General features: G+C 40.0%; 1 protein-coding gene across 2 annotated transcripts in view; it reads right to left on the bottom strand.

Moving 5' to 3' along the window:
- LOC307148223 (kelch-like protein 29) overlaps positions 1–12,161 on the bottom strand; it is a 264,387-nt gene that overhangs the window by 87,453 nt on the left and 164,773 nt on the right. For both annotated transcript variants that reach the window (XM_079853579.1, XM_079853580.1), the window contains one exon: positions 8,348–8,546. In XM_079853579.1, the coding sequence (XP_079709705.1) occupies positions 8,348–8,546 (199 nt within the window). The remainder of the gene's footprint in view (positions 1–8,347; positions 8,547–12,161) is intronic.

Genomic DNA, 12,161 nt, shown 5'->3' with positions numbered 1-12,161 from the left:
TGGAATGATCAGACTCAGTGGAGGAAACGCGTACAGTAGTGCGCTTGGCCACGGGTGAGCCAGAGCATCCACACCCATAGACGCACCGTCTCTCACCAGAGAGAGGAATAGAGGGCACTGAGTGTTTTCGTGCGAGGCGAAGAGATCTACGGCAGCTTGGCTGAACCTCTCCCACAACTGGCTCACTACCTGAGGGTGGAGAGTTCATTCTCCATACAGAGGATTTCCTCTGGACAGGAGATCCGCCCCCACATTCATTATTCCCGGGACATGGGTTGCCCGTAGTGAATGAAAATGCTTCACGCCCCACACAATTAGTTTCCGTGCCAGACTGTGAAGCAGATGGGAATGTGTGCCTCCCTGGCGATTTATGTATGCCACCGCCATTGTGTTGTCTGATCTGATCAAAATGTGGTGGTTCCTTAGGAACTGCACAAAACTTTTCAGTGCCAGAAACACTGTTAACAATTCCAGGAAGTTTATGTGTGCGTTTTGTAGCGAGGCGGGCCATTTCCCCAGCACCCCAACCTGTGAGCGACGCATCCATTGTAACCACCTTTCTCATAGAAACTGCTCCCAGCGGAGTCGCTGACTCGAGAAAAGAGCGATCTCTCCACTGACGGAGAACGCGCATGCAGAGTGACGTCACTATCACTTTGCGGTTGAGGTGGCGTTTTGGACACAAGCCCTGCGCGGCCATCCAGTGCTGAAACTCCATCATTCATGGAATGACAGAAACTGTCGAGGCCATCAGCCCCAGAAGACGTAAACAGTCTGAATGAAACTCTGTTTCCTTTCTGAAAAAGGGATAGACAGCCGCGAATTGACCCGATGCGCTCCTCGGACAGAAACGCTTGATAGAGGTCCGAGTTCAGTCTGAGACCCAGGTAAATTATCTCTTGTGTGGGCACCAAGCAGCTTTTTGTCTCGTTTATCTTGAAGCCTAAGCTCTCCAAATGAGACACAAGCATTTTTGTCTCTCTCTCTCTGTTTGCTGCCATGATGGCGTGCACAGCAGCAGATCGTCCAAATATGCTGACACTCTTAGACCCATTATTCTCAGCGTTGTGAGCGCTGCATCCACACATTTGCTGAAAACCCTTGGAGCTAAAGACAAACCAAATGGAACTGCCAAAAACTCATGGGCTGTGTCCCGATAGGCAAACCTGAGGAATTTTCTGTGTGCTGGGTAGATGTGAAAATATGCATCCTTCAGATCGACTGACGTAAGCCAGTCCTTGGGACGAATAATTTGAGATAACGTCTTTAAGGTCAACATTTTGAACTTGTATTATCTGAGGTGTTTGTTGAGGTTCCGTAAATCCAGAATGTGACGGAGTGGGAGGAAATGACTGCTCTCTTTGAGGGAGGATAACAACAGATACTCTGTGAGTGCTGTTACTCATCCCTTTGTCCTGATCATAATGAAACATTAGGTTGCTCACCGTTTCTACCCTCCCTGAGGGTTTGCTGGTCGGTGTCTGGCTGCAGCCGTTGCGAAAGACGGTTTTCCCCTCGGCTGAGCTGGCTTAGACTGTGGCTCAGCCTGCTGAGGCTGAGAAGGTCTAGGGCCTCTGAAGGCTGACCGGCCACACCTCTGGGGGGCTTCAAACCTGGACCATGGTGGTTGAGAAACCCTAGCAGCAGATCTGCAAGGGAGGCATATTTGGAAAGCCTCACCCTCCTGCTTCTTCAGATCACACAGTTGTCGCACAGCAGTGACTGATGCCTCGAAAAGGGCTGGGCTCAACTGGAGCATTCAAGAAGTCTACTTTTTCCTCTGTCTGACAGCCCTGACAGTCCTAGCCAGAGATCTCACTCGCCGACCACTGCCAGGCCCATGCTGTGGCCACAGCTCTGGACCGCACCTCTGGAAGTTCTCAGGTTGAGATCTGCAATAACATAAATCTGTGTTATTGCAGGGAGCTGGGTTTGGAGTCCCAGCATCCATTTGCCTCCCGATTTCTTTCATAAGCTCCGCTTGATAAGCAGTGAGGAGGAGAGAGGTGGCCTCACTGCCAGTGCAGAAGAACATAAATCTTCTGAAAAATTGAGGCTGCTAGGCACTCAGTACGTCCTGGCAGTGAAGCTGAAGCCGAGGAAAAGGCTGCCCTGTGGTTAGGGTGGAGATGATGTGCAACTGACATCTCAACAGGAGGGGAATTTGACATCCCTAACTCTTCCATGTTATCGACATCCAGCCTATAAAATCCTTTTACAGGAACCCTGTGTGAAAAAGGCTTATCCCAGAAACGCATGCGGGGACCGCTGGAATGAGCTGTTTAACTGGTGGGGCAAGTGACGGCAGTCTCTTGCCGTCATAGAGATATCTCTCCATCCCCTGGCTCGTCTGCTGCGACGGCCAGTCTATGGAGAGTTTTGCCGCAGCCCTCTGGCACATTTCCAGTAGGTCAAGCTCCGCCTGAGCTGGGGAGGGAGAACCTTCACTTAACGCGATGCCTGGCCGGGAGGGATTCGGCAAGAGGATTGCGTTGTCTCCTCCTCCAACACACGAGCAATGGCCTTGTCATCATCATCGTCCTCCTCTCTAACATCCGTAAAGGATCCAAAGAGGGGAGGTAGTTGGTGGGAGACTTCATCCATAAATTCGCCCCAGCTGTATGATGCAGGGGGCTGTTTAGTCTCCTCCGCGGGCAGCAGAGAAAAGCAGGGATCTCCCTTGTTAGTGGCCGCGACCAGCACTCTTCTCTCTAGCACCCTTGATGGGAAGAGAGAACAGTGAGGACAGCACTCAGGGTTCGCGAGGGCTGCCTAAGCGTGTCTCACCCCCAGGCATGCGATGCACAACTGACAGACGTGCTGTGATTGGTGCTTCCAGGATCTGTCACGCCCAGAGGCGTTTCCCATAGTGAGATACCGAGCGAATGTTTGAAAGAAAGCGGTCCTCCTACTCCAAACTTGTAAACATTGGGTCGGTACTTCCGACTACATCACGCATGACCTTTCCAACGTGATGACGTAATGCGTGGCTCATCTCAGGGATAGTAAAAGACAGCATTTGTGGTTAAAAAGTATGTTTTTTTATTTTTTTATGCTAGATACGACCCTTATTTCTTGACTGGGATCGTTGTCTAGCCTTTGAAGCTGCATTGAGACTGACATGGGGGTGAGTAAATTATCAAGAAATTTTTATTTGAAAGTGAACTACTCCTTTAAGAATTGCACAAAAAAAATTCTATTACAAGTTTTCTGAAATGTTTAAATATGCAAATTATGCATTATCTAATTAAATATGCACTAATGTGCATACATTTCTAGAACAGAAATCAGAACATTTGCTAAAGCCAGGTTAAAAGGTTTCTTTTTTAGAGATTTTTTCATTTTGGATATCCCTTTTTTATCACTCCATCAACAGCCAGAAAAAATAATTTTCACCATTTTTTAGGAATAAAATGTTGTATGAAATCAGGCAAATGGTAACACTTTATAAGGTCCCATTTAATAAGGTCCCATTTGTTAACATTATTTAATGTATTAACTAACAATGAGCAATACATTTGTTCCAGTATTTATTAATCTTTGTTAACATTAGTTAATAAAATACAGCTGTTCATTGTTTGTTCATGTTAGTTCACAGTGCATTTCTAATTTTAACAAATACAACTTTTGAATTTAATAATGTATCAGTAAATGTTGAAAGTGAAACTAACATTAAATGTGATTGTTAAATGCTGTAGAAGTATTGTTCATTCTTAGTTCATGTTAACTAATGTAGTTAACTTATGTTAACTAATGAAACCTTAATGGGTAAAGTGTTACGAGGCAAATTATATTTCAATCAGTCAAGTCAGTCAGTCATATTTATTTATAGAGCACATTTAAAAACAACAGCTGTTGGCCAAAGTGCTGTACAAAGTGTAAACAGGTATCCTAATGAGTAAACATAAAACACACAAATAAACAATACACTACAATGTATACCACTAGGTCCAATTATGACCATAAGCAACAGTAAATAAGTGGGTTTTAAGCAAAGATGTAAAATCAGTGCATGTTGGTGCAGTCTTTATGTAAGATGGCAGATTGTTCCAAAGCTGCGGAGCGACCACTGAAAAGGCACAATCTCCTTTCAATTTTAAAGGTGTCCTTGGAACCGTCAGTTGTAGACTACTGGTTGACCCAAGTTGTCTAAAAGCATTATGGTGAGATAAAAGGAGATTAGAGATGTATGGAGGAGCCAGCCCATGCAAACCCTTATAAGCAAACAAAAGTGTTTTGAACTCAATATGATGTTTAACTGGAAGCCACGGGAGAGAGAACAATACTGGTGAAATATGTTCGCTTTTCCTTGTTCCTGTTAACAATTTTGCAGCAGCAATTAAACCTTCAGAATATACAAAGGAATAAAACTGTAAAATGTGGTGCATGTACGTGCTCCTAAAGTACAGATTTCTCCATTTGAGAAAACAGCCTTTAAAGATATGTACTGTAATTGAAATCTAAAGAGGCAAATAGAGCGTGCTATAAAAGATGCACTTAAAAGTGTATTTTGGATATTTTCTTTCCACTTTCTTTCCAAAAAAAAAAAAAAAAAACACTATGAAAAGCTAAAAAAAAAAAAAAAAAAAAAAAGAAAAATTGACAGATGCATGAAAAAATTGTGTTTTTGCCAGTAGTGTCTCACCTTCATGGGTAAGGCAATCCCAGAATGCATCATGACACGCTCTGAGATGCTGGATATAAATGTCCCTTATTTTATGTAAATAAGGAAAAGTGCCAAAATAATTTAATCTAATAACAAATTATTTAAGGAAAAGACACTTCAGGCTTTTTGAGATTTTGTGCTATTTTGCTTCCATGCCATGCCTTCTTTCCGACTAGAAAACATTCACAATACACATTTAATTGTTTATTTTGTTACACTTCATCTATTTAAGCATGTACATTTAAATTATAATACATATCTTTAAAGGATGGGAGAGTCAGAAATCTCTACTTCATCAGTTACATACAAAAAACTTAACAGTTTTACTCCTATCTATATTAAGAAGGTTTAAACAGAGCGGTTTGCTCATATATCATTCACCTGATTAATATAATATTGTATTCCTAAAACATGGCATTTGTTCTGTCTGTTGACAGTATTTTCTGATTTATGGAGTGATAAAAAGAGATATCCAAAATCCCCTCTGACTCTTATATGTCAACAAAATAAAACAAGAATTTTGAGTTGAATTTCAAGTTCAGATTTCGGTTCTGAAATGTATGCAAATTAGTGCATATTTCATTAGATAATGACTCATATCATGGCATATTTAAATATTTCAGAAAACTTGTAATACAAAATAACTGGCTTAATGTACTGTGAATAATCACTTGGTGAAATATGTTGTTATTATTGTAAATCAAGTGTTTTATGCTAGTTTCAGCCCGACACAGTTATCATTTTAACATCCTGTGTCACGTTGTTTAACCTGTTAAGCTGCAACCCCACTTTTGAAAAATCCCCAGAAATGACATACCCAAACTGAAACAGATACAGTTCATGAACCCTTTGCACTAAAAGCACAAGTATGATCTCATTTGAAAGCTGACACCTGGTAGTTTATTGTAAATGTAGAATTAATTATTGTCATAATGATTTTTTTTTTTAAATAGCTTCAAAGTTTTGTAAAGTTATTAGAATTTTTTTTTTATGAAACATATTAATGAAAATAAAATTGAAGTTGGCACTGGAGCAATCTAGAAATGCACTACAGCTAAAGCCACATGTCTGACCATGTTATATTTAAAATATGAAGATAATAAGTCTAAAACTCTGTATTTAGTTAAATGTTTTTCAAGATCATGTCATGACTTTATTTTGATTAGGCTACTCTAAAAATGCTACTGATGTTTATTGTCATCTTCTAACCATCTATCCAGTATATTGTCTCTATTGTTTTGTGGTGCAAACGAGCCCCATTCAGTCTCAGTCTCCCCCTGCACACATTAACACCTCTCCAGACTGGTTATGGCTCGAAATATGCATTTCTTTTGTCTGCATTATAGTTACTAACGACTGGCTATTCACAGCCTATTCATAGGGTTTCAATCCCTAATTTCTTTTATCAAATTTCTCACTTCACATTTGAAGTGCACTAAATAGTGGTCAAATGCACTAAAACATATCAGTAAGCATTCTTATTTAGAACAAAATTCATAAAAGAATAACCCCTGGTGGCAGGTGCACCTGGGCTAGCTAGCATGTTAGCTTAGCACGCCATCAATACACGACCATTTATGAGATTAAAACCATGTTTGTGCTCCAAACTTACTTCATAACGCAATCGAGTGTTTTAAATAATCTTCTCTGATCTAATTTGGCTTCAGATAAAAAAAAAATCAGACAGAAAACATTATTTATAGTTTTATGCACGATGATAAAGTCTATATCGATTAGCATTACATTATAAATATAATCTATTATTATGAAAATACCTGGCATGGCTTGAAGAACACAGGCAAATCAAATATCATAGCAAACATGTTTATTGTCTTCAAAACATCTTTTATCTGCATATTACAGCGGGATCTCTTGTTAGCTTTGTTTGTATCAGTGACGTCCTGGAATGTCACATGATCATGGCTCTTCTTCATGTCCCATATATGGATTATTTTTTGTGCATATAGCGCCCTCAGGCTATTGGTATGAATTGAAAACACTGCACATCTCAGTAAAAGCGCTCACAATGATTACATCGACACATTTGGGTATAAATTCAATAAATATTATTCCTGTCTTTAGAAATATGACGTGAATCTATGAGAATATATCAATATTTCTCCAAATCTGCACATTTTTGAGCTAAAGCCCTGAAGGACGTTGTTTTGTGTATCGCTGTCATGACGACAGCACAGGAGTTTTTTATGAATGGAACAGGCTGACGCGCATAATTCATATTAAAGGTATCGACTCATTTTTTCATTTCATAACTCCTGACACAAATTAAGACATAACTGTCACTATAAGTTTCTCAGAATACAATAGTGGTCAAATACTGAAACTTGAGTATTATATCTTTTTAATGATGTATAGTTTGTCAAGGTATAACATTAAATCTGATAGTAACTTTGAACTATATAAATAAAAAAACGCTTCAGTGCGCCCACGCACTGGTGAAGCTTAACAGGTTAAAGAGCGTGTTAGTAATATGAGCCTGTAGGTGGATCCACAACACGCGCACACTTTGCTTATTACACACACAAGGATGTAGCCTGACTACGTCAGACTTCCTACTTCCGCTAATTTCATTTCGCTCCTGTAGTCAGTCTGAGATAGCAGCGTATCTTTCAGTTTTCCACCGGCCTGAAAACAGCCGGGCCAATCAACGAACAGAGGGCGGGCTGAGAGCCGTGACGTAGACGCTGATTGTACCGTGGTGGATGCGTACTTGCGTAGATTTACTTCACATAATCTGCAAAAGTCGTTCACAGCCATGTTCACTCCGGTATTTCGCTCGATGGTTTAGTTTTTGCATCATACATGTGTTTACAGTGGAAGTTAGATGCGGCTGAGCATGCGCATAACACACGCCATAACCAAACGTTATGTGATTGGCTTACGGGTAACCAATGATTTTAAACTTCAGACAAGCGCCCCCCCGCGAGAGAGAAAACACTTCTCTATTATGCTATTCCAGACTCTCTCTACGAAGCAAAGTGAAGTAGCAGAGTCTGGTATTACCAGGCTAACAGGGATGCACAGCAGCACACAAACTTGCCATATATTAAAAATAAAAGGATTACAATGTAAAATATTAATATTGTGTACATAAAGATATGGTGGAATCTGGCTTGTCCCGTAGATGGTCTGCTTGCTTTAACCTTGCACACGAGCAAATTCATTTCCTCTCTGGAGAAGCGTTCAGTCTTTCCGCTTGCAAATTCCGCCATGTAAATAGCAATTGGCGCAAGCGCAACTAGGAGATGACAATCTGATTGGTTTATTGCACGTTACGCCCAAAACACACCCATTACTCATTAAGAGAATACGGACAACCATTTAAGACCATGCGCCGGGTACGCCGACCATTTTTCCCGTCGTTAAACTAGCAGAAGTGGATTCGGACAATTGGGCCCGTAGTGTCTTGCCTTAAGAAATGTAAAACATTTTTGTGTAGGCTGTATATTTTTATGCTTGTTAGAGCATTACATTTTTAGCTCCTCAACTTATATGGAGTTGCTATCTATGTAGAGCATTCCAACTTGGCTGCTTAAGAGGTTCCATTTCAGGCATGATGCCTTAGAAGACTATATAGGCTGTAGACGGCAAGGAAGCTCAGAACAGCGCTAATGTGTTACACGTTAATCTTAAAGAAACTATAAGCCATGCTGAAGAATGTACCGGCAGACAGTCGCGGGCGAGTTCTGGGCGTCTGCATCTCTTGGCGGGCGTGTGGCAGCATGTGGTAGCGCTTGGCTTCGTTCACCAGGTCCCTGCAGGCCTCAGAAGATTTGATCAGCTCCTCGTTGTCCACCACGTTCAGCAGGTAGCTGGGATGAATGAACGGAAGCCGCACCACCGCCAACAGCTCAGACACATGCTGGGTACACGACAGAGAGAAAAACAAGACAGAGAGAAATAATCGAATGAGAACCGAGAAAGAAAGAGATAATATAAGACAGCTTTGTGCTATACACAACCTTAATTGTGGTCAAATCACTGTTACGGATGGCCTCATGCCTTATTGCATTATTATTTTCATTGACTGAAAAAAATAATCTCTCTGGATAAGAAAAAAAATCTCTCAACCTGCTAGAAAAATAAAACAAAGTCTTCCGAGGGATGCTGTGTGAGGATGCCCATTAAAACCAAAGAGGTACAAAACAGATAGTGACACACATTAATGTGTGACAAACAACCTCCGCTAACAGCATAAACATCAAAACAAGTTCAAATATTGAAAGCTGGAAGTTAAACATGTTCTTTTTTGATTTTCAGATGATTTACCTTCAACACAAACAGAAATCACGCAAATGATTTAAAGAAAAAAAAAAGAAAAAAGCATGTTTCATACAGATTGGTAATTCAACAGACATAGGCATGTTAAAAGTCATGTTAAAATCATTTAAGAGTTCATTGAAAATAAATGAAATATTTTTAAGAAGTTGAATTGAAATGAAATGTTATGTTTAATTAAATTTAAATGAAATTATAAGACTATGTATTAATAATGTATTTATAATTATAATGATATTTATTAAATAATATAAAAAATGTAATAAATACATTAAAATTAATTTAAATGAAATTGAAGGAATTAATACAAATGAAGGAATAAATAAGTGACTTAATTAAAGAATAAAAAATAAATAAAAATGGAAGAATAGTGAATAAGTACAGAGCCCCTAAAGGGACCTTTGTAAAAATAAAAATATACAGACTTTCACCTGCTCACGAGAAACGTATCGCGTGCTCACGAGAAACTATTGCGTTTGCACGAGAAACATTTCTTGTGAGCACGTTAAAGTCTGTATATTTTTATTTTTGCAAAGGCCCCTTTAGGGGCTCCGTAAATAAGTGAATGGATTAAAAATGAAAGTATAAATAAATAATTATATATGAAAAATGGATTAATGAATGGTCACGGATGGATGGATGGATGGATGGATGGATCTGTTAAACCCACATAATGCATCTATCACGAGTGTAATCAGAGCTGGTCAGTTTTTATTTGTTTGATAACAGGCCACATGAACAGCTTGACGTACAGGTGACTCCTTTTTCAGCTCGATCAACATTGGGTTGCCATGGTGAAAAATCCCAGTGTGGCATTACTCCTTGTCCACTATATCTCCAGCGAGATTGTAAACACAAAAAGACACGGTCAACAGCTGGTGCGGCTCTCCTTCGCTTTCTCACCGGCAATCGATTTCAAAGGGAGCCAAACGGAGGGCTTAGTTTTGAGCAAAATACATTTGCATGTACGCATTGTATTTCCAATGGTCTAGAAGAGAAAGGAAGAAAGGTCAAAGATTTACTGGTGACAGTGGTGGCATTTTACTAAAGTCCCTGGTGAGACTGAAAAAATCTGCACCATCACATTCAGATAGTTTATCAATCTGGCATTTCAGGTAGGAGCTCAAAACCATTTGTGGCGTGAGAAAAGGATCAAATAAATGAAAAATGGTATCTGAAAAAGGCGTTTCTAGCAATCTACAGCCAGCATGGCCGCTGGAGAAATCCCTCAGGATTACAACCATTCCCTCCACTGCTCAGGCAATCAAGACTTTTTACTGAATGATCTAGGAATCCAAATGCAGCTCCCCTCACCACTCCGCTGAGCATATCTGCAATAATGTCATGCCATGAGGGAGCCAGCCTATGGCACACTGAATACCAGATTAAGACACAGAGAACAGCACAAACCACAGCTTTGCTGTGCAAAAAGACTGATGGATGAATCATCAAATGCAACGTTTCAGCAGCTTACAGGCTGAAAGCTTTGTAACGCTATTAAAATATAAATGCAAGGTCAGAAAACAAGAAACAAAATTCTGAGTGCAAACAGTTCTGTGATGTGCATAAGTTATTCCGGATGGAATAAAATTTATGAATTGCCCTCTTTTTCACTTCACGACATACACACTAACATTTAATCATTTAGCAGACGCTTTTATCCAAAGCGACTTACAAATGAGGAGAGCAATAGAAGCAATCAAACCAACAGTAGGGCAAGAATGTGTGAGTGCAGTAAACTAGTCCCAGTTAGTCTAGCACAGTACACACGAAGTCAGAGCTTTCCCTATCCGATCTTTTTTTCTTTTTTTTTTCACCTCGTTCTAAAAAAAAAAATCCGTAAACACGGCATCGTCTCAAGAAATATCTGCGTACACACAAAACCAGACCAGACCAGTATGTGGTGCTGTTATTCTACCACAGAGATATACTAAAAACAGAGAAGAAGACTTGGAGCATGCACATAAACCTTGTGCGCTGTATAGACCTTATTCAGAGCAGCGCCATGACAGGTATGAAAGTGAGGCTGTGAGGGATAGACTTACCGTGTTTCCAATGGCATCTGCTGTAAAAATCTGTATAAAGCTCCTAGATTACTTTCAATTTTCCACAGCTAATATTGTCTGGAGTGTTTTTGTCAACTGAAATTTCTTGGAAAGATATTTTTCCAGTGTTTCATGAACAGAATAATAATTGAAAAAAACATAACAGTACAGCCCATTGAAGAGATGCATGTCTGTCCCTCACAGCCTCACTTTCATTCCCATTAAAAATCAAAGATGGTGCTGCTGTGAATAAGGTCTATACAATAATAATAGGCTCAGTAGCTTCTTCTTTTTTTTCTTTTTTTACCAATAACTTTATTGAACAATGAACAACTATAAATGGCCTGGTACAAAATATGAAATGTCTTAATCAGACAACAGACAAGCATCATAGCATAAGAAAGAAAATATATATATATAAAAAAAAATACATTCAAGTAAATAATAAAGAAATAAATAAAGAGGCCCAGTAGCTTCTGCAGCACAAACACAAGCAGTTGTTGATGCTGTTATGTGAAGTAGTCGACACGTGGGATGATGACATATATAAATATACGGATTGGCTGTACACACGAAAACGCAAGGGTGTCGTTTTCAGATTTATCCACTCTGGGACCTGGTTTAAAAAAAAAATAGCGGTTTCAGGCTCCAAAAACGCCAGATCCGTCTGGACGATACACAATGTTTACGTATACAGCTAAACGCGTCTCCGTGTGGATAAGGCCTTAGAGTGCAGAACTCTTAGCACCTAATTAGCTTTGAGTGCTTTGATCGGTAAATAGATACATAGAATAGTAAGTGTTTTCACACTGGGCTCGTTTGCTGCGGTCCGAATCCGAGCGTGATCGTTCCCGGCGCCCCCCGCAGCGCTGGTCTGGTTTCACACTCAACTTGATTCTACCGAATCCTGGTGCACTTGTGTTCATCTTACATCATCACAAATGTGCATGGCGCATGATAGAAAATGCATAAAATGATAGATAAAATAAAGATAAAATGCATGCGCAGGTTGCTTTTCTTCCTGAACAATTGCACAACAAGTCTGTGCTACTTTCACATTCACGTGAATTGCACCAAAGTTCGAGTGCAACCGAACTCAGACCACCTCCTCCAGGTAGTCTTGGGTTCGGTACCCTGGTGCACACACGGGTCCA

The sequence above is a fragment of the Squalius cephalus genome (assembly GCF_949319135.1).
Source record: "Squalius cephalus genome assembly, chromosome: 20".
Lineage (NCBI taxonomy): Eukaryota > Metazoa > Chordata > Actinopteri > Cypriniformes > Leuciscidae > Squalius > Squalius cephalus.
Note: the sequence above shows the minus strand (reverse complement) of the source record. Positions and strands in the feature narration are given on the sequence as shown.